This window comes from Gouania willdenowi, unplaced genomic scaffold, assembly GCF_900634775.1.
Source record: "Gouania willdenowi unplaced genomic scaffold, fGouWil2.1 scaffold_54_arrow_ctg1, whole genome shotgun sequence".
Taxonomy (NCBI): Eukaryota; Metazoa; Chordata; class Actinopteri; order Blenniiformes; family Gobiesocidae; genus Gouania; species Gouania willdenowi.
The window spans coordinates 180,936-202,493 of NW_021145218.1; the positions used below are offsets into that span (position 1 = coordinate 180,936).

The following is a 21,558-nucleotide window of genomic DNA, read 5'->3' on the forward strand; positions in this document are numbered from 1 at the left end:
CGGTTATTGTAAACAAAAGCTGCACAAAGCACCATCATAGTTGTTCTATAGTGCTAGCTCAGAGTAAGGAGACCTCTACAACATGGCGGCGCCATTTGATGCGTTCCAGCACGTCATGAGACGTCTACGTATATAATGACTATGCTCGGTGCGACCTGAATCACCATTTATTCTGGTTACAGACTGTGTCACAACAGTCAAATTGACTTTTTCGGTTAAACCTCTACTGTTACGTATATATGATCTATGATAGAGCTTCATTACAGGTACCGACTAAAACGGCAGCAGTGCATGCTAATGTCATTGGTCGTATCTCTACGCACACATTTACAAATTGCTAAACACATGAGACTTTTCTGCAGCAAAAGTGTTTGTAGCTAAAGTCATGAGTGCATTGAAGAGATTCTAACAGGAAAAGAACCATTTATTTTTTTGAGGATGTTTTTGTTTTAAAAACTTAAACAAACTCATTCTCTGTCATATTTGATGCACTGGAAACCTTTAAACTGTGACGAAATAATCCATATCGTGTTAAATTATTGTAAATCTGAGCTCTTTTCTCTAATGTTATGAAACAATTCAAAGACAATCAGTTTTTTTGGCAAATTTATCAGTTTAGTCAAAGTTATAGAAAATAATAAAGCCTCAAAATGACACAACTTTTGCCGCAGTTTTTTTTTTTTTTAAAGCTGCCACAAAATCAGGCATTTTAGGAAACAACAATCACAGAAATTGTCCATGAAATCCTGGAGGGACTGATCAACAACGATAGAGAAGATAAACTCTTTTTTAACAGGAAGAAAGATGTTCCTGATGGTGTTCCAGACAATGATGATAACAAAGTACATTTACTTAGTAGTATTTTTGAGTATTTGTACTATACTTGAGTATTATTTTGGGGATACTTCTTGCTTTCCCTCTAATACATTTGAAATACTAATATAGTATTTTACTGCACTACATATCTATAGTTAGTCTCATTACGCAACTTTGTCTCTCCTGTCAGCTCAGGTTTTATCAACTGTTTCAGTTCTAATTCTAACATTTTTCTGTTGATCCTCATATGGGTTGTCTCATTATACCGTACCTTTAATATGTCATGCTTATCAATGCAATCATAACATATATAAAATAATAACCACTTTTTTGTATTTCTCAAACTTGCACTGTGTCTTTTTCTTTCACATTTTTTTAATAGTTAATAAGTTAACGGCCATATCTCTAAAGGGTCTTATTTGAGGAGATTCCCCTCCCTCCTCATGGTAGAACAAACACAACTGTATTTTTCATCCAACAGATTATTGTGGTCATCAGAATGGGTGGTGGGGGTGTTTTTTAGAGCATTGTAGTGATTTACCCTGAGGAAGATTGTTGTGATTTATCAAAAACACTGAATTGTCAAATACATTTATTTTAAAACATTTGTTTATGTCATATTTGGCCCCAAAATGTCAACAATGATGAGACACATTTTCAACAAAACAAGTTAGGTTTCTTCCTAATCTATTTTTGTCATCAGATGACAAAAAGTGGCAAAATAATAGTCAAAAATATTTTGACTTTTGGAATCATTTTGTGCAATATTGTCCATAACATTGTCAATATACACAGCAGAGTATTATTTAAGGTCTTAAAATCATCCCAGTCCATTCACCAAACTTAGAAAATTTAAATTTTTGACAAAAATCAATAATTATTGTGTAAATATTGTCCCTGTACTAATATTAACCCCTCATTTTTCGGAAAAATCGAAATTTTGTAACGGACTGGGATCATTTTAAGACCTTAAACAATATCTGTCATGTATAATGATGATGTCATGGACAATTTACAGCAACGTTTATTGCAAAGTCAAAATGTTTTTGACTGAATTTGTTTCTTTTTGTCACCTGACGCCAAAATCAATTTAGAAGCGACTGAAATTGTTTTATTGAAGATGTGTCTCTTCATTGTCGACATTTTGATATCAAATATGACATCAAATACATTTATGAAATATATTTATTAGATAATTACTTGTTTTTGATAATTTGCAAAAATCATCACCAGGGTATATCGCTACATTGAGGTCAAAAACACCACTGCTACAAATTTCAGAGACGACAAGAACCATTTTCTCACTTCTTAAATATCAAACGTTAAATAAAATAGGATTGTGTTTTGTTCTACATGGGGAGGGGGATCTGATTTTTAAGGTGTGTTCACACCAAATACGACTTTAGCGACTAGATTACATTCAAAATGTTTAACTTTAATTGCTTTTAGAAGTTTTTTTTTTTTTTTTTTTTATCATTTTAATTGCTGTCTGAATGTTTTGAGTGTAACTTCTCTAGGACTCCCATGAAAAAGAGGTTTTTAACCTCAATGGGACTTTTCCTGGATAAATAAAGGTTAAAAAAATTGAAATATATATGTAAAATGATGCAACGTCAAGAGACTTCCCTTGAAGCAACGCAACTCGTGCGATTAAGTTGTTGGAAGTCACAACCAGTTGAAAATTTTGAACGTTTAACCAAATTTGAGTGACGTTGTGTTGTGATCTTCAGTCAGCAATGAGTTCCTCCTCACTGAGGTAGATAAAGGAATGAAGTGAGCAAAAAGCGTGACTATGTTCAAGAGACTCATCAATGAGGACTTAAACATTAGTCACTGAAGTCACATTCAGTGTAAATGCACCTTCATGTTTGTGTTTGAAATGATAAATATATATCTATATATGTTTTTAAATGTAAAAAAACACAGTTTTACCATATACTTGTTTTTAACTTTAAAATTGGAAGAGAATTTAAATATTTTGTTTACTTTTAAAAGTGGAAATGTGTTGATTGTGTTATCTGCTCTATAGGTTACCTTTTGTCACCAGCCATTAATAATTGTTCCTTACGTCAAAAGCCAAAACACAAAGACAACTGAATAAATGGATTACATTAGTTAATTGGGTTTCAAATAATCAATATACCTTTCTGAGTCATTTTATAATATTTTAACATTAGGTCCATGTGGACACCAGAATCTGTAATCACATTTTTTAATAAGATTTTACTAAAATGTGAGTAAAACACTAATAAATGGATGAACTCTTAGTTGCTGCTAATACACTATAGAGTTGAGGTGAGTGTGTATGTGTATAAACTGAAAGAAAGAAAATATTGATATTTTTCATAGTAAAACAAACAGATCTTCTTGGTGAGCTTCCAAAGGCAAAATGATCAAACAGTAACAAGTACACACAGGAAAGGATGGACCATCATGAGTACCAGGAGTTTTCTTGGTGGGCTGATCAATAACAGGCTGATGAACAGCTGTTTTTTCTTTATGTATTATATATTTCAACAACACTGCAGCAGCACAAGGGAAAACAGCTAAAATGAAGAATGTAAGTTAATCAATGAAAAGGCGGGGCAGAGAAATTAAGAGACAAGAATTATCCTTCAATGGACACACAATCACAACACCACAAACTATGACTTTTTTGGACAGGTGTTGTGATAAATTCTGTGACCCAACACAATGATGGTTCTTGTCCACTCAATAGCACACGATGGCTGAAGTCAGTGAGTAAATGCAAACTCCAGCCACTTTGTTTCAGCTACCAACAGTCACAATCAGCTACCAGAGCTGGTGGTTCATGGTGGCTCCACTGGAGCAACTGGAACAACCATTTAGTCTGGTCACCAACTGTGTCACTACAGCCACTGTGACTGTTCTGAGTAAAATAGCAGCAAATGTTAATTATCTCCTGCCTGCTCTGAAAAGACTTTTAAAGTAAATAACCTGACTAAACTTTTACCATTATAGATGCTCTTTAATAGAGCTTAAAATGTACGTGACCTGGTGGTATTCCCACGCACAGATTTACAAACTGCTGCACACACGTGACTTTTCTGCAAATGTGTAGCAAAAGTCGCAGAACTCATCAAATCTAGGCCCAATATTTACAGATCACACATCAAAGTACATTTGCAAATACTTTTGCTACAATAATGGTCCCATAGCATATACCTGATAATCTTAAATGTGTAAGTGACCCATTTTTGGCAGCTAATAATCAGCGTTTATTGCATTACATATTTATAAAATATGCAGTTTCCATTTTTTAACAGATCTGTAAAAATTGGGTTGGTACCTACCTGCACTACAGTGAGTGAATGAGAAACCTTAATGTAAATTGAAAATGTGAAATGTGCTGCTTATTTGTTTTTGTCTCTGAATAAATGTCTCTTTTTGCTCCCAAATATCAGACTTTTTGAACATATGTTCTCCTTTGGGGGAAATGTCAGAGTATAGAGCCCATGTTCACTAAGACCAGTAAAGGCAATGATGGTGGTTTCTCTTAAATTTGATCCTTGTAAGTAAGTAAGTAAGTAAAGTTTATTTATATAGCGCTTTTTTCAGACCAGGGTCACAAAGCGCTTCACAATTTACAGTTAAAAGGCACAATGCATATAAAAGTCCACTACAATGATGCTACGATGTATAAAAGAGTCCATTCACAAACAGGAGTGAGTCAAGAAAGCCTCCATAAAAAAGTGGGTCTTTAGATGACTTTTAAAAACATCCACAGAGTCCAGCATCCTTGGACAGGATTTAACTCGTGGGTGGAGATCTGTCAGTTGCTCACAGACCTGTTTACAGAGGGTCACATGCATTGTTTCTAATACTGATAAATGTTTCTTTCTCTGTTTGATTCAGTTTGTTTCAGATTAAAAACTGGTGCTGATGACAGATTGAAGGTCAAGCTACCTGCTTGATGATTTTCAGATCATGGCTGCTTCTTGGTAGAAGTGTTGATGTTTTGACACAGTGGGACAAAGTTCTGACATGACGTAGGATAAATGAAGAACCATCAGTCTGGATTATTTACTTGGTTTGAATTTAGGAAGAAGTTATTGATATTAAACTACATTTGTATACAATCTGTCTGTGACAGCATCTGATTAGAAAACAAGATAAACCTCAGACTCAAAGATACATGTAATATTTAATGTTCACATATACACTATACCTGTAACCTTTCAGTACCTGACCTTTGAGGTTTGACTCTGGGGGCTGCTCACAGGTAGAGAGAGGATTCATTACATCAGATATCATAGTGATAGAGAACTACACTGTGTGTGTGTTATTCTCTGAGGCCACACCTTGTATCATTACCTGCTGACTCAGCCTCAGTCCCACAGGGATTGGTCCAATCAAAGGTGTGAAGAAAAACAAAGTAAACACATGAAGGTAAACCCAACCCTCCATTTAACCAACATGTTTCACTGAGCAACAACATTCTTTAGTCATGTAACCATGTTGCTCTCCTGATAATAAAGAATCTTTTCAAATTATGATGCAAGAGGAATTTGAAAAAGTAGGAATTTGCTGACTCTGAACAATCTGAATCTGACCGCAGAAGCTGCATTTAACACATTCCTTGAGTCAGCCAGTTTGTAGGTTAATAAAAAACCCATTCTTTGCATTTCAGTCCTGTTTTAAAGGCCTGTAGAGGCCATGGTGTAAGGAGAAGAAGTGGGAAAACCATGCTGGACCCCATCTTTGACAAAATTGGTCAGAAGCTCCTGGACTTTAAAGGGGACATATCATGCTAAATCCACTTTTTTAGCCCTTAAATGCATTTTGTTGTATATTTAGAGTGCTTAGAAGTACAGAAAAAATCAAATTAGTCTCTTCAGGTGCTCCGTAGATATCTTTATATTCTGTTTTGCTCATATTTTTCAATCTGTTTCGATTTTTCTATTCAATAGTTTTTTGAACTATTACATCACAGTATTTGCAGCAGTACTGCCAAATTAGTACATCAACTCCAGGTCCAACACTTCGAGCAATCCGCCATTTTTATTTCTCGCTTTTATTTTGTAGTCCAAGCTCAAGGATGCAGAAGTTACGAGAGGATAAATCAAAATGTTGGGTTGTTGGATGTAGTAACCCACACACTTCATTACACCGTCTCCCAGCATCAGAACCTTTTCAAAGTGCCTGGTTGAGTTTTATTTTTCACAGAAATGTACCCACATCTGTGGGTAAGGTCATTTTTGTGTGCGCGAAGGACTTCAAGGATGACTGCTTCATCAACCTCCACCAGTATAAAGAAGGATTTACAGAAAGACTTTGTCTGATTAAGGGTTCAATTCCTTCTATCTTTGGAGACGATGAACAGAGCACTTCGGTAAGCTGTAAATAACGCTAAAAAGTGTGATGATAAGATGTCCCTGTCATTGTTTTGTTAGCATTAGCAGTTACACCGTCTTCATATGTTAGCGCTGTGTGCTCGTTTTAGATCCTTGATAATATGGCCTACGTGATTTAATTTAAGTCTAAAGTTTTCATTAGTCATTTCATTTTGCCGTTTTTGTCTTTGAAAAGACTGTATTAAAAAGCATTTCGTGACATTAGCCTGGCGCTAGCGTTAGCTCGGTGCTTGTGTTAGCTCACTTGTTAGGGTTCTGCAGGTTCATCATCTTCATTTTCATCTCGCTCCGCTGGGTCAGACTCTGGCTCGAACATGTAAGGCTGGATGGACTAGTCTTCTGTTGTTGACATTTTGTAAATAACCTCGGAATAAAAAGTTTCTGTGCCACTACATAGCCGTATCTCTTCTATCAAACTACAAAAATGGCCGAGCAGGGTGGAGTTGAACCGACTGTCACCTGAAGAGGGGGCGGGGTATGGAGTGTCTCATTTGCATTTAAAGAGACCGCACCAAAACGAGTTGCTCTCAGAAGCACATCAGAAAAGGGGTAGAAAAGGGGTGGAGCTATAATAATGAGGAATTCAGACCCAAGCATTGCAGTTCCGCTTTATATAGACCACAACTGTATGATTTATATGTAAAAAGGAAGGATTTAGAACCATGATATGTCCCCTTTAATATCTGTCAAACTTGGGAATTTCAGAGAAGAAGCCTTCATCATGCATAATAATTGAAACATTTAAAAAAAAAAAGATGAAGTGATGATGTTTTAAAATAAACTGAAGAAGCCTCTCGGATGAGAGGTGAAATGTCCCCAAAATAAACTTCAAGTACAGTCGTCATAACGGAGATACCAAATCAAGAGGAAGACCACAACCATCATACCACGTAAACTCAAATGTGCAATACCTACAGTAGTGTTGTACTCAAGACCACACTATCCAAGACCAAGACTTGACCAATGGTACAATCTTCAAAAGAATTGTGCTGCCTTTGCAACATGAAACCACAGAAAAAATGACTGTGCAATTCACAGAACATACGTAAACCATGATATAAACATAAAAACTGCGCCGCCACCACCAGTTGCTCCAGTCTTATTTGAATTTATGTAAATGAGAGAATACTCATAACTCCTGTGCAAATGTTCCACCCTCGTATGGAGAAAGGCCTCAGAGCAAATAGCACCTCATTCACAAACACCATCGCTAGAACTATTAACCTGAAGTTTTCAGCCAAATGAGTGACCTCTGTTTCATTGCATGTACACATTCTGGCTGCTCAGTCAAATGGCCATCAGTAATTGTGACTAAGCACATTTTGAAGATCTTTAACATGCAGTGCTTTCTTCAAGAAATTGCAGCAGTAAATTGGGACAGAATCAATCCTTTTTCCTCCTTAGATGGTGTCTGGTCATATTTCAAGAACACTTTTAGCCTAATCATCAACAAACGTGCCCCCGCTGAAAAACATTCGGACCAAATGTCCCTGGTTCTCCCATGACCTTGCAGAACTTATCTAACAAGAATTCCCTTTGGAGGAAAGCCTGTTCCTCTCAGTCCCATGTTGACTGGCTTGCCTTCAGGCACTGCAGAAATACAAGTACACAGTCAATCAGGAAGGCCACAATCTCCCACTTAAAGGTCCCATATCATGCTATTTTTCACCCACTCCATTTGTTCTAAGAACCCCAAAAACATAGCATTTGAGGTTTATTTTCCCAAACTCGCCTGTTTTAGCCTCTGAAAAGTCACTTTCTACACAAACAGGCTGATTTGCGGCCTACTTATAGTCATGAGTGGGCGTGTCTATAGACAGGAAACTGACTTCCTCCTCCCCACAGGGTGACGTAGGGCCAGAGGAGAGTCCGCCCTCCTCCCTCCCACTCCGTAGCCGAGCTCATGCTTTATAAACACGAGGCAGAGTGTGGGGGCGGGGCGTTCACTGGTACACACATAGACTGTAGAAAATACATACATAGCACTGTGCGAAGGACGCTGACATGCTCACCTTCGTGTTCATGTCTGTTTACATGTCAATCACGGCAGAGAGCTTCCTGGAGGCGCGGCTTCTCCAGCTCAAATTCTTCATCAAAGTGGGAACTCCTCATTGTTGTGTAGGTGTTGGGCTCACCTTGCAGTAAGAAAGGAGCAAATCACCCTCTAACTAACAATTGAGGGAATCAATGAAAAAAACACTTTAAGCATGTGTATGAAGCCCTCATAGAACTTTATGATGTTTAAAGCACAGAAAAGTCTATTTAGCTTAACATGGGCCCTTTAAAGGTGATGTAGATTCGATGCTAGGAAGTTCTGGGAAACAGTGCACTTCATATCATTCAGTCCGTGCACAGCCCCAAGGCAGCGGAGCCACAGGCCAAAGCCCCGCAGGGCACCACCCAAGGAAGGGCTGCCTCACGCCGCACCTGCAAGCATGCAAGGGCACGGCCCGCCCAGAAAAACTCCTGCCAAGACCGGCCGAGCGAGCAAGCTGAGCCTGCCAGACCCCGAGGGCAAGGCCCCCCAAAGCCTTCCCCCAGCCTCAGGCGGCACAAGGACAGCAGCCCAGCCTCCACCGCCTGCCGAACAACACAAGCCACGGGGCGACGCTCCCCACCGTTGCTTGACCGACAGCTGCTTCCCCAAGAAGGCATACCAACGGCACATACCTGGTGTTGTGCAGCAGTCCCCAGCCAAGGGTGACAGGAGCCACTCATCGGCCAGCAGTGAGACAGACCCACCAGGCAATTGACAGCGCCCCCCACCCACCGGAACAGCGAGCGCCACTTCTCAGCAAACAGCATCATCCCGAAGAGCCACCCAGGGCCCATATACCACGGAGACTGTCTACAAGACCACCAGGCGACAAGCCAGGCACCCAGCCACATACGAAGAGGAGAGGCACCCCCACACCCCGCAATACCGACCGAGCAATGACCCCCAAAACCCCCCAAAGGACCATCGCCATGCCACGCTCGACCGCACCACCCCGTGGCTGGACCACCGTGTAGCACACGGTGGTCCAGCCATCAACAGAGGGGCCGGGCTCCCTCCTGACAGGCCTAAATGTGTGAACCCACCCACCACTCTGTTATGATACGTCTCCATTCCCTAATGGAGAGGTACTGCCCTAACCCTTGAGTGAATTGGGGACCTAATATTGAGATTCAAATTAGATTTGAATGGAATTTATCAGTTGAGTGTATCCTTACACCCCTTGTAACCAGTGCTCAAACCACACGCATGTCGGGAAGTGGCGCACGTTGAGGTGTGTTGCATGTCGGGGTGTGGCAGAAATTTTAAGGTGTTGAGATGTAGCTGACCATTTTCAAGGATTATATCACAAACTTTCCTGCATTGTTCTGTGCAAATATTATGCCTATGATTGCCAATAGGTGGCGCTATGACTATGAATGAAGGTTGGGTTAAACCATAACTCATTTTTTTGGGCATATAAATGAAAGCTGCTATCATAAATTAGCATGTCAATAGTCATGGTAACACTTTTGCAGAAGTTCCTCAGTGATGATGTCTTAAGCAAATACAATTTTTGCCTTTGCTAATATTCGTTCAAATTTTCATTAGATTTTGAACGTGTTTAGGCCCTTAAAAATGTGATAACTTTTTTGTAAGAAGAAGAATATTAATAATTATTAAAACGAGGTGCATTACAATAGGGTCCTACGCATTGTTGTGCTCGGGCCCTAATTATCGATTACAGTAAAAAGGTTTAAAATTAATGTGAAAATGAATATAATCCGAATAAATGGAGAATGAATCACAGGTGTCCGTCTTCACTGATTTTTCTATTACGTTTACAGCACTCCTATGAAAGGATTATCTACAGTATATATGAAAATACGAAATAGTGTTTCTAATAAATGCTGTGTATGGAGTTTACTAAGCTGATAAGATTCAGTACAAAAGGAAAAAGGTCAGAATTGTTTAGTGTTGCATAATGTAGGAGTAGAATAATAATCTGTCAATCAGACGGTGTCTGAGGGAGGTCCAGTCCTCAGGTCCAGCCTCCACATCCCTGTGTTGGAGCAGGAATAATATATCAGTTGTTCATCAGAGAGGCTGAGGCAGAACGATGCAGAGCTCATCATCTTCTTCTCCTCACTATGAGCACACCTGATGAAGCTGAGCTCTGCTATCCACACCTGGGAAACTCTTCATGCAGGAGGATCGTGCGTTCTCACTCAGTGTCTGTGCTCCTTCACATCATCCTGTCCTCCATCTCTGTGCTCACTGTGACTCTCAACCTGCTGGTCATCATCTCCATCTCACACTTCAGGTATTGACATGTTCTGTTGTTTTATGACTTGTTATGTTGTTAGACTCCTGCTGTTTTCTGCTTTGATGATAATTGTTGTATCATATAATGATATCAGTGTGTTTCTCTCTAACTCCTCCAGGAAGCTGCACACTCCCACCAACTTCCTCCTCCTCTCTCTGGCTGTGTCAGATTTCTCTGTTGGGTTTGTCTGGGTTTTTCTGATCCTCCTTATTGATGGCTGCTGGTTTTTAGGTGCAGGCTGGTGTGTTTTTAATACAGTGTTTTGTTATGTTGCCACTTCTGCTTCAGTAGGAACTGTTGTGTTGATATCAGTTGATCGTTATGTGGCTGTTTGTGATCCAATGCACTATCAAACTAAAGTCACTAAAAACAGAGCTAAGATATGCATTGTCCTATGTTGGGCCGGTTCTACTCTCTTTCACTGTCTGAGGAAAATTTATAACATAGAAAATTCTGGTGAGTTTGATTCCTGCACTGGAGAATGTGTGATTTATGTCCATCCTGTTAGTAGAATTATGAATATTGTTCTCAGTTTCATCATTCCAATCAGCATCATAGTGGTCCTGTATGTGAGAGTGTTTATGGTGGCTGTGTCTCAGGCCCAGGCCATGCGCTCTCATGTTACAGTGGTGACACTTCAGAGTTCACTGAATGTTAACAGGTCAGAGCTGAAAGCTGCTAGAGCTCTGGGTGTAGTGGTTGTTGTGTTTCTAATGTGTTTAACTCCATTTTACCTTGTTTTACTTACAACAGGGTTGGGAGTGAAAAGTGCATCATCTTACATTTTTGTTGTAGGTCTGGTTTTCTTCAACTCTCTGCTTAACCCTGTGATCTATGTGTTTCTGTATCCCTGGTTCAGGAAATGTGTGAAATGTGTTTTTTCTCTTCAGATCCTGAAGTCTGGCTCCAGTGAGGCCAACATACTGTAAATCTTATAACAATTTACTTATTTTGTTTATGTTTGGAGATTTGTCATGACTGTGAAAGCATGGTGGAGTGAACTATATCGAAAAAAATAACTTTTAAGTGATCAATCTGTTGTTGTTTCACAGACCTGACATGTTTTGATATTTTTATGTAAAACTGATCTGAAGAACAATCAGAAGTTGCTGATGTGGAGATAAATGTGCACCAATCACATGCACAGCAGGTTGATTTCTGTAGAGTTCAACAAATGATAGAAATGTTACTTTTATAGATTTTTAAAATAAAAACTCTAACTGTGAAATAAAAGTGACGTGTCATCATTTGTGGGAAAACACCACATCACACAGCTGTTTATTAATGTATTGACTTTCAGAATAACAGAATAACACAAAATGATTAAACATTTCACAACAGTTTTATTTATCTCAGTATAAACCACCAGTAAAAACATTAGTTTTTTTGATGGAGGGGGCTTTAAACTCAATAAAGTCTGTACAGTACAGACTACAAGATATAAAATAATTAATCCCACAATGAGGAAAATTTATAATCATTGACAATGAAAAAAAAAGTGATACCTGTGTGCAGTTGGAAATATGATGTTGTGCAAAATAAAGTAAAAAGGTGAGAAAGTGTAACTGACAATAAGAAGAGATAAGAAGAAAGGAAAACAATGGTTTGAAATAAAAAATAATAATTCATAATTAAATACGTATGAACTTAACTCTGTTAGCCTTATTCAGTGTGTGAGTAGAAAGCACACTGGTGTGTGTGTATGTAGTGCAGGGCTATTCAACTACATCTTGCTGTGGGCCATAATGTTGGAAGGCTATGGTTTGTGGGCCAGACATTTCTGGAACAGTTGCTCTTTTTTCATTTTATTTTTTTGCCTTGTCTACACATGCTGTTGAAGATCAACACCACCTGTAGTGCAATCTTTTTACCACAACAATGCATGTTTTGATATTACAACTAAATAAACTAGTGCAGTGCCCGTAAGAAGCATGTATTGCTACAGAAAAATGGGAAGTTAAGTAGCTTTTTAATAGTTGGCCAAATGAAGGTGACACGTCAGGGACATTTAGGTTTTCAGAATCATAATCAGAATTCATTTATTAATCCCAGGAGGAAATTGCTTTTGTTACAGCCACAGAACACATCACAAATAAAATAATAAAAACAACTTAAATACAAAAGAAAGAATGAACAATAAATAAGAGTATAATTATGTAAAAGACTGTTAAAAATAGGGATCAGAAACACACACATTACAGTTGTCGAAAAAAAGTAGGATAGATAATAATAATAATAATAATAATAATAATAATAATAATAATAATAATAATAAACAAATATATACCAATATGATTCAGATATTTACAAAAATAATACAGATATACAAATGTGATTTAGATATTTACAACAATCAAGCTGTGAAGTTCCACAGATAAATTATACAGTTTGATCTCCACAGGCAGGAATGATTTTCTGTGGCGTTCTGTGGAGCACCGTGGTTGGATCAGCCTGGTGCTGAAGGTGCTTCTGTAATTGACCAGCACATCATGGAGTAGGTGGGACACACTGACCAAGATGGATTTCACCTTGGACAGGCTCCTCCTCTCTGTCACCACTGTCAGAGAGTCCAGTTTAATCCCCACAACGTCACTGGCCCTGTGGATGAGTCTGTTGAGTCTTGTGAAATGTGTAGTGATAACTATTGTGTTTTCATATATTTTGGATTTTAGCAAGGACACTGTAGGGAGTTGAACCCTTGTTTGTTGTCCTTGTGGATCCAGATCTCCTCAGGCCGGAAAAAACAGAAATAATGAAATGAAATAATTTATTAACATTATCATTGCAGTCCAAACAAATCCAACGTCGCACACCCTTGACCAAGCAGCAGCCATGTTGAAACTCTCAGCTCAGTCTGATCTTTTCTTTTCTTGACTGCAAAAGAAAAAAGAAGAAAAAAAAACTACAGGATTCATTTTAATATTGGCAAATGAAAATTATAGTTCATTTAGAATTGATGAATTTGTCTGCTGTCATTAATGTATAACTTAACCACTATCATCAGTAACTATCTAAACCATTATAGAAGCTGATCTGTAGAGATATTTGAGGAACACTCACACACACACTCTTCTTCTTGTGTAGTTTTAAGGTGGTTGGCAACCAAGCAAATCCGACATTGCACATTCAACCAAGCAGCAGCTATGTTGAAAGTCTCAGCTCTGTCTTTCCCTGTACTGCAGATATATTTGAGCCACAGACACTCAGACAGAGATTTCTTTTTTATAGATAAATGATTGATATTTCATTGTATAATTGTGACCATCACCAGCACTCCCTAAGGAAGGGTAAGAAACACTTTATGAAAGGGAGAATATAAAAAGTGAGGGCAGTGTTACACCTTGGTGAGGGGGAAGGGAACAGGGAAGAGGGAGTCAGGGTAGGAAATGGAAGAGGTGGGGAAGAGTCGACTGTTTTAAAGTGAGAGTGAGATGTCATGTTATAGTTGTGCGTATTGTGTAATCAGTTCAGCCAGTCTGGTGACAAATGTGGAGAAATGTAAGGTGGTGACACATCACTCAGCTTAAGTATAATGATGGTGGCTGTGAACAAAAGGAAGGAGTGAGTGGTTATCCCTAAAATTGGTATTTGGGATTAACGTGTCTAAAGTTAAGCCCAGTATGAGTTTTATCCCACATCTCAAGGCATGCCAGTGCATCGTAGACCAGTATATGTGCAAAAACCGCTACCGCAAATCCAGGAACTGCCCCGGGCCTGCAGATACAGCCAGGCCAGCAGAAAGAGCGGGGACAAGGGAGCCCCAGGCCACCCCCCCACGACCAATGAGCCCACCAGACGCTCCCAAGATCCCAGGCCAAGAGGCAGCCACCGCCCCCCACACACACATCCGAGGAAGCCCCAAGTAGCCGAGCACCCAGCGCATCTCGTCACCAACCCCAATCCCCAACCCCAAGGCCCCCCGCCAGCATCCCACCCCCCCACCCACCCACACCCAAGCACCAATGTGTCTAAGGTTAATCCCAGTACGAGTTTATTCCACTGCCTAAGGCCAGTGCATCCATGACCAATGTTTGAGCAATAACCGCCTCTGCGAACCCTGGCTCAAAAGTGCAGCCAGGCCGCGCACTGCAAAGATCATCCCCAAGACCACCAGAAGACAAGTCCAGCACCCAGCCACATTAGAAGAGGAGAGGCACCCTTGGCCCGGAGAGACCCCGCAAAGCGAGTACCCAGCAACGCCCCCCAAAGACCCACCACCCAATGACGCCCGACGGCACCATCTTGATGTATTTGTGCTCTACCCCATGGCCCAGCCATCAACAGAGGGGCCGGGCCCCCACCCAACAGGCCTAAATGTGTGAACCCACCCACCACCCTGTTATGGTACCTCTCTGTTCACCAATGGAGAGGTACTTTCCTAACCCCTGAGTGAATAGGAGACCTAATATTGGGATTCAAATCGGATTTGCACCAAATTCTGATATATCGGTTGAGTGTATTCTTTCACCCCTAGTAACCAGTACTTAAAATAAACATAATTAAAGCTGCAAGCGGCATCGTAGGGTCCGAAGAAGTGGCTTGGGTTGGTAACCCAAGGTCCCGTATTCCAATGTTTGGGATTAGGGTTTGGTCTGAGCGAATTGCGAACAAATTGGTTGAAAAACAGCTGATGTATTGCATTTCAAATGCTTTAGCATTACAATTAGCCTTGCATTAACAATAACCTAGAAATGGCATTACCATAGCATTAGAATTAGCCTAGCATTGGGCTAACATTAGCATTAGCCTAGCATTAACCTAGCAATAACATTAACCAAGCAATAGCATTAGCCTACCATTAGCATAAACCTAGCAATAGCATTACCCTACCATTAGCATTGGGTTAATAGTAGCATTAGCCTAGCATCTAACTAAAAAGCAAGGATGGTCTGTGTGCGTGCGTGCGGAGCAAATATCTCCCCGACGCGGTGCAAGTTCGACCTGAAACTCGGTCGACGGGTTCCAAATACCCCGTGTGTGTATCTGTTATTTTGGAGTAATTTGGTAATTTCAAAATGTTTATTTTAATTTTATTTCACTTCTGGACGGCCCCGAAATGAAACCTATTCAACTTTTGACCTCAGGGTGTGAGGGGGCGCTAGCACACAATCTATATCTATTTCACTGCAGAGCTCCTCACCCGAGCAAGAGTCACGTGTGTGGCCACTCCTCCTCCACTTCCTCCTGTGCCATGCTATAGTTAGCTTCTCAAACACGGGAACTCTCTGAATAGATCATTTGAAACCATCAGCCACTGGTGAGTCTTCTGCAGACACGTTTCCCATTGTTTAAACCATATAACTGTTGCTCAATAACGCGCTGTTTCACTAGAGTCAGTTTTGACCTCAACCCGTTCAATACTCCATCTGGAAAACTGCGGATTCTGTGTAGTGCCGTACATGGGAGCTAAGCTCTGACCACTCGGTTCAAAGGGAAACAATGATTTTTGTTTTTTCAAAAAGGCAGCCGAATTGTACATAATACTTTAATTTACTTACTCACTCATGTAGTTTGGAGCTTTACGTTCTGTTCTGCGCAGTTTTGTTGTTTTTCTGATTGGCGCTACATTGTCTATGGAGTTTGGTTATCAGCGTCTCAAACATTTCACGGAGCACAAACACACAGTATTTGTTTATTTATAATAAAAATATACTAAATAAGTAAAGTAAAACCCCAAAAAAATGCACAAAAAAGACAACTGAAAGAATAAAAACTACACATGACTCCAAAAAATATACATTACAGAAAAATACAATGCGGGTGCACGAAGGAGATGGATGTACACACACACACACACACACACACACACACACACACACACACACACACACACACACACACACAGGCTTGGGGAGTAATGGATTACTAGTAACAGCGTTATGTAATCTGGATACAAAGATAATGTAACTATAATCTGTTACAGTACATTTAAAAACATGTAATCAGATTACCAGTATTTTTATTAAAAATGGGGATTACTTAGTGGGATTACTTCTTCAAAGCAAACAGAATATACACCGTGCAACAGATACACAGAGTGAACACACACATTGTGACACTTCGTAGCACTTCACCATAAACGTGAAACCAATACTGCCTGCCTAGCTGTTTACCATCATGACTCAGGAGTTTTCACTGCATGAAAATTCCTGAGTCACTGTTTGCTGTGACCACACCAAATAAAACATGGAAAGGTAAATTACAAAGATGAATCCAAAGTTAACTTCTGACACAAACTCTCTACACCATAGACTGTAAACACACATCTCCACTACGCATCCTCAAGTTGCCTTCACTGACTGCCAACGCTGTAGGAATTAGGAACATCTACAACGGACACATCCAACAAACAGCAGAGCTGTTACAATATAAAGCTATTATGCTAACAGCTAACTTATGTGATATTGTGCAGTAACATAACAGCTGTATATGTGTTTGTTGTGTCTATTACTGCATGATGCAGAATAACTGCATTTGTTTGTCTAGGAAATAATTTTCAACAAATTGAATTAAAGTCACTTCCTGTACATTACATGAAAGACATGCTGACACAGCAAACATAACTAATAATTAACTATGGAGCATGTTATTACGTAAAACATCTACTTTATGGCACTTTTTTCCTGTAATTTTTTAATTAATTTAAAACCAGAATCAGGAAAACAGAAAAACCAGAAACAGGAAAAAATAAAAACCAAATACAAAAAAATGGTGTATTACTGATTGTTTTTAAAATCAAAATAACAATGGTAACACATTATATAATTTTGTTTGTTTGTCTTTTTTACAAAGTGCAGTTGATTCTATATCTATATCATAAAAAAATCTATGACTGCAGGTGACAGATAGAACACATTTTTGTGGAGGTACATCTTTTAAATTAACGCATGCCTCGAGATGCGTTCAAAGTCCCTGGAAAACCCAGAAATTTGTAACATATCCCCACACAGCCCTGACACCAGGTGAAAACAAAAGAGGACATGTCTAAAACTAGACGTATGGTCACCATACATGTCATCATTATTTAATAATGAATGGAAAAAATAAAAATGCAGTGTTATAGTTTGGTCACTTGGGGGAGATTTATAAAGTTTTATTATTATGACTATTTGGAATTTTGGTGTTTTTCACCATATCTGCATTGAAAAAGGAACCTTGGGATGAAATATTAATTAGAACATATTTTCAAATAAATATCAAAACAATATTAATTCACTGGAACACATTTGTAACCTTTACACACCCAGAAACACAATATATTATTACTGTAAATATCATGTCTTCCATTAAAAACTGTATATTACAATAATTAGCATATTAGCACACACTTAGCTATAATAGAGCTTTTCATCTGTAAACCCTTCTTAGAAACCAATGATCACACAATGTGTTACCTGTTATCTCACGCTACGAGGTGACTATTGTTGGAATTGTCCCTGTATAAATAAAGTTTCATTGAATTAATATGTGACCTTTGACTAATAAACAGTGGTTGCAAATATCAAACTACTTCTGTGTAACTCTATTGTAGTCCAGTCATCATATTTATAAACTATCTTAGTCATCTAGGATCTGTGCACCCTCAGAAAATCAGCTGCTCACATTATTTTGACCTGAAATCATCTGATTTTCCACTATTTGTAATTCTTCTCCAGTCTGCATTGACTCCTCCCACCAGAGCGTCATGTTTAAGGGAAGAAGAAAATGAAAATGGATGATTTATTATTCATTTTATTTATGAGTTAAAAAATGCAGTTATATTCTGAAAATGAAAAAGTATTTCTGTTAATGGATTTTAAATTGAATTATGGTACAGATATACTTCCATAGTTTATACAGTTGATGTAGCGTTCTTATTCTCTATTACAAGTTCACAGAGAAGCTGCAGTGTTTGCAACTGTCGTCACCTAAAAAAGACAAACAAACAAAACAATAAATAATGTTACCATTGTTATTTGGATTATTGTGATTTTAAAACCAATCAGAAACTCACTGTTTTTTTCTGTATTTGGTTTTTCTGTTTTCCTGTTTCTGGTTTTAATTAATAATAATTTTTTAAAAAACAATCAGTTTTTGCAGTTTTTTTTTCTTTGGTTTTGAAACAAAATAACCAAAGAATGAAGGGTACATGGATTCAAACATGATCTAAATCATATTAATTTCTGAGTGTTGTTATCTGTTGATAACGCTCTTGGTTCAGTTCATTAGTTCTAACCTGATAAGTTAATAATAAATGAGTGTTCAATGAACACGCCCTCTGAAGCTGTTTTGATGCACGGCACTGCTTCTCTTTAAACTCTTCACCACATTGTCCTTTTTGCTTTATTCCAGCCAGGAGAGGACCCTGGGCTATACCTGGAGAAGCAGCCTCTCTCCTCTCCGCTGCTGGTTTTTGATGGAACATCCAGCTGTGTCGTTGTGGGAAACATGCCTGTGAGCACCTCCCCCAGGAGGAATTCTGGGAAGCAATGTTGGTATTGATGGCATACTACTACACTCTGCACTTAACACACCCAAAGTGTGTTGCCACGGTCCTCTCTGTCATTCAAACCGAGGTCATTGGTGATGCCATCCATGATCAAGATGCTACTAGCACATATAGGAAAGCAATCGCTGAATGGAAATCATTGGTTGAAAAATAGGTGAATGTCAAGCAGCATTTTGTCAGGTCTGTTGTGTTTGTTTTTGTTTGCAATGCCTTTGAATAAGTTGTTTAGTGCCTGACTTGGCTAGCTACGCCACAAGTTTTCCCTCAGTGTCCTTAGCTCTCACATGTTAGATGGACCTTGAACTGAGACATGTTTGAATACTTTACATTGTAGTGTTGCACAAATGTTTGATCATTTTGTTTTTGCCTTCTTCACGTGACAAATCACAGCACTTTATACAGCAGCATATTATGTGTTTTGTTCATTGCTGTTTGTTTTGCTTTAAAAAAAAGTCTTAAATTGTCTTAAATTTGACATAAAAAGTGTGCAGCAACCACTGTTTCTGGTGTACGGTTCATACTGTTAATAAATGTTGATGGTACTCATACTCCTGGTTGTGATTCTGATAAGATGTTTATTCTAACAACAAAAACTGGTTTTAAGGTTTTGGTTTTAGTTTTAATATAGATTTAGGTTTATTTCAAGATGAGTCAACTTGTATCAAGAAACAGCTTAATCATTTTTCATTAATACTGAGTCATTTTTTACTTAGATTAGTTGTTTTCTTCTTGTTCTGAAGCTTTAATTTGCATAAATTAAAAAAAAAAAACTTTTTTTCTCAAGAATTATTTGCTTATAGTCAGTATATGTAACTTATTATTGTGCTGTAGGAAGTTTGATTTTAAGTAATTTAATCTAATAATCATACATTTCTGCTTATTTTAACCCTTTAGAATATTTATCAGGACCTTCTTATTTTAAGATTCAACATCTTTTTTTCAAGATTTCTTGTTTAATAAATTTAACTTGCTGCATGGACAGATAATGTCTCTTGTTTTAAGAATTCTCCTCAAATCTAGTGTTTTTTCTTATATTTTATCTCTAATTTGCAGTAAAGGCTTTGTTTTAAGATCAAATAGAGAGCAGCAGCTTTTCTGGGACAGTCCACAACAACAATAACTATGATATTGGTCAACAGATGAACTCCTCTGTCCTGTTGGTTAGGACAACGTGTCTAACAATAAAAGCCCATCATCACAGAGCTTCATTTGGACATTTCCTGATTAGCAATCATTTATTAGCTTTAGGTTTGGACCAGACGTGGGCCACACAATACTCAGTCTAGTATTGGCCACACCCCAAAGTAAACGCTCAAAATGAAGGAACAACACACAAAATAATAGCAAAACTGAACAAAAGGACAATAAAAGTACACAAATGTACTGTACAGTTTCACAAAATGACCATAAATATGCACAAAAAAAATCTAGAAAATACAACAAACAAACATGAATAACTCATTAAATACAAAACGAGAAGAATACACAAAGGCCCTGTCCTCTGAAGCTGGATTTCCTCTTCTCTCTCTCTCTCTTTAACTTCCTGCATTTAATCAGTGTGTGCTGTACTCAGACTCTGGATAACTTCTTACCAGGCTAAATCACCATGGTAACTTAGGCTGAACACCTAACCTGGTCTGTAGGTGTTATATTGTATTACAGTGCATTATTCTAAATGGTAAAATAGGTTCTATTGTTTTCAGTGGTTTGTTGTGTCGCAGAATTGCATTGTTTTGTCTTGATATTTGAAATAAATACATGCTAACCACAATATTATTTCTAATGAAATTCAGTACATCGACACGTCTGCTATATGTTGTCACCACTAAAATGTAGTATTTTTTTTGTAGATCATCACCAACTCAGGTTGTTCCAGGCTGATTAAAACCATCCCATCTGAGCTGAGACAAGAACTGATCCATTTATTCACACATTAGTTCTTCTAATGTCTTTAAACACTTTTATTGATACACACAGACCTGGTCAGAGAAGGTTACACTCCCAGTTAGCATCATGGAAATTTACATTTGCTCCATCTCAGTATCTAGTTTAGACTTTTTTTAGACCTGTGTCCTGGGTATGATGGGTTCACAAGGTGAACAGTACTCAGCCATGTTGGGAAGTCCAGAAATCACACAGCATTTCACCCAATCATTGTGGTCCATGCCAGAAAATACTACAGACCAAGTATTTGTAGTGTAGTCATAGCACTCAACAATTCTGTTTCCTGTGCTACAAGAAACAACAAAGATCTGCTTGTTCATCACTGCAATGTCAAAGAATCTGTGTGTGTGGGCCATTTCAGGGACATTGTACCAGGTGTTGGTCACTGGGTCATAAGCCTCAGCAGACCTCTGATCTCTGGACCCATCGCATCCTCCAACTGCAAAAATGTGGCCCATATATGCAACGACTCCAAGTCCACACCGATGTGTTCCCATAGGAGTGATCAGTGTCCACTGGTTGGTGTCTGGGTTGTAATACTCAGCAGTATTCAGTACTCTATTACTACATCCTCCACATATGTAAATCTTGTTGTTCAGTGTGGTGCAGCTGGCGTAGATCCTCTCTTCATTCA

General features: G+C 38.6%; 1 protein-coding gene across 1 annotated transcript; it reads left to right on the forward strand.

Annotated features, from left to right (window-relative positions):
- Window positions 1–10,199: 10,199 nt before the first annotated feature.
- LOC114460594 (trace amine-associated receptor 3-like) lies at window positions 10,200–14,814 on the forward strand. Its single transcript, XM_028442503.1, has 3 exons — window positions 10,200–10,489; window positions 10,611–10,733; window positions 14,562–14,814. The coding sequence occupies exons 1-3, from the start codon at window positions 10,317–10,319 to the stop codon at window positions 14,812–14,814; spliced, it is 549 nt and encodes a 182-aa protein (XP_028298304.1). The 5' UTR covers window positions 10,200–10,316.
- The last annotated feature ends 6,744 nt before the right edge of the window (window positions 14,815–21,558 follow it).

Excerpts from the sequence above, each read along its gene's own strand:
- LOC114460594 (XM_028442503.1), top strand. The coding sequence starts at position 10,317 with ATGAGCACACCTGATGAAGCTGAGCTCTGCTATCCACACCTGGGAAAC. Across the intron at positions 10,490-10,610 it reads ATCTCCATCTCACACTTCAG|GAAGCTGCACACTCCCACCA; the intron begins GTATTGACATGT and ends TAACTCCTCCAG. Across the intron at positions 10,734-14,561 it reads TGGTTTTTAGGTGCAGGCTG|TGCAGCCAGGCCGCGCACTG; the intron begins GTGTGTTTTTAA and ends CTGGCTCAAAAG.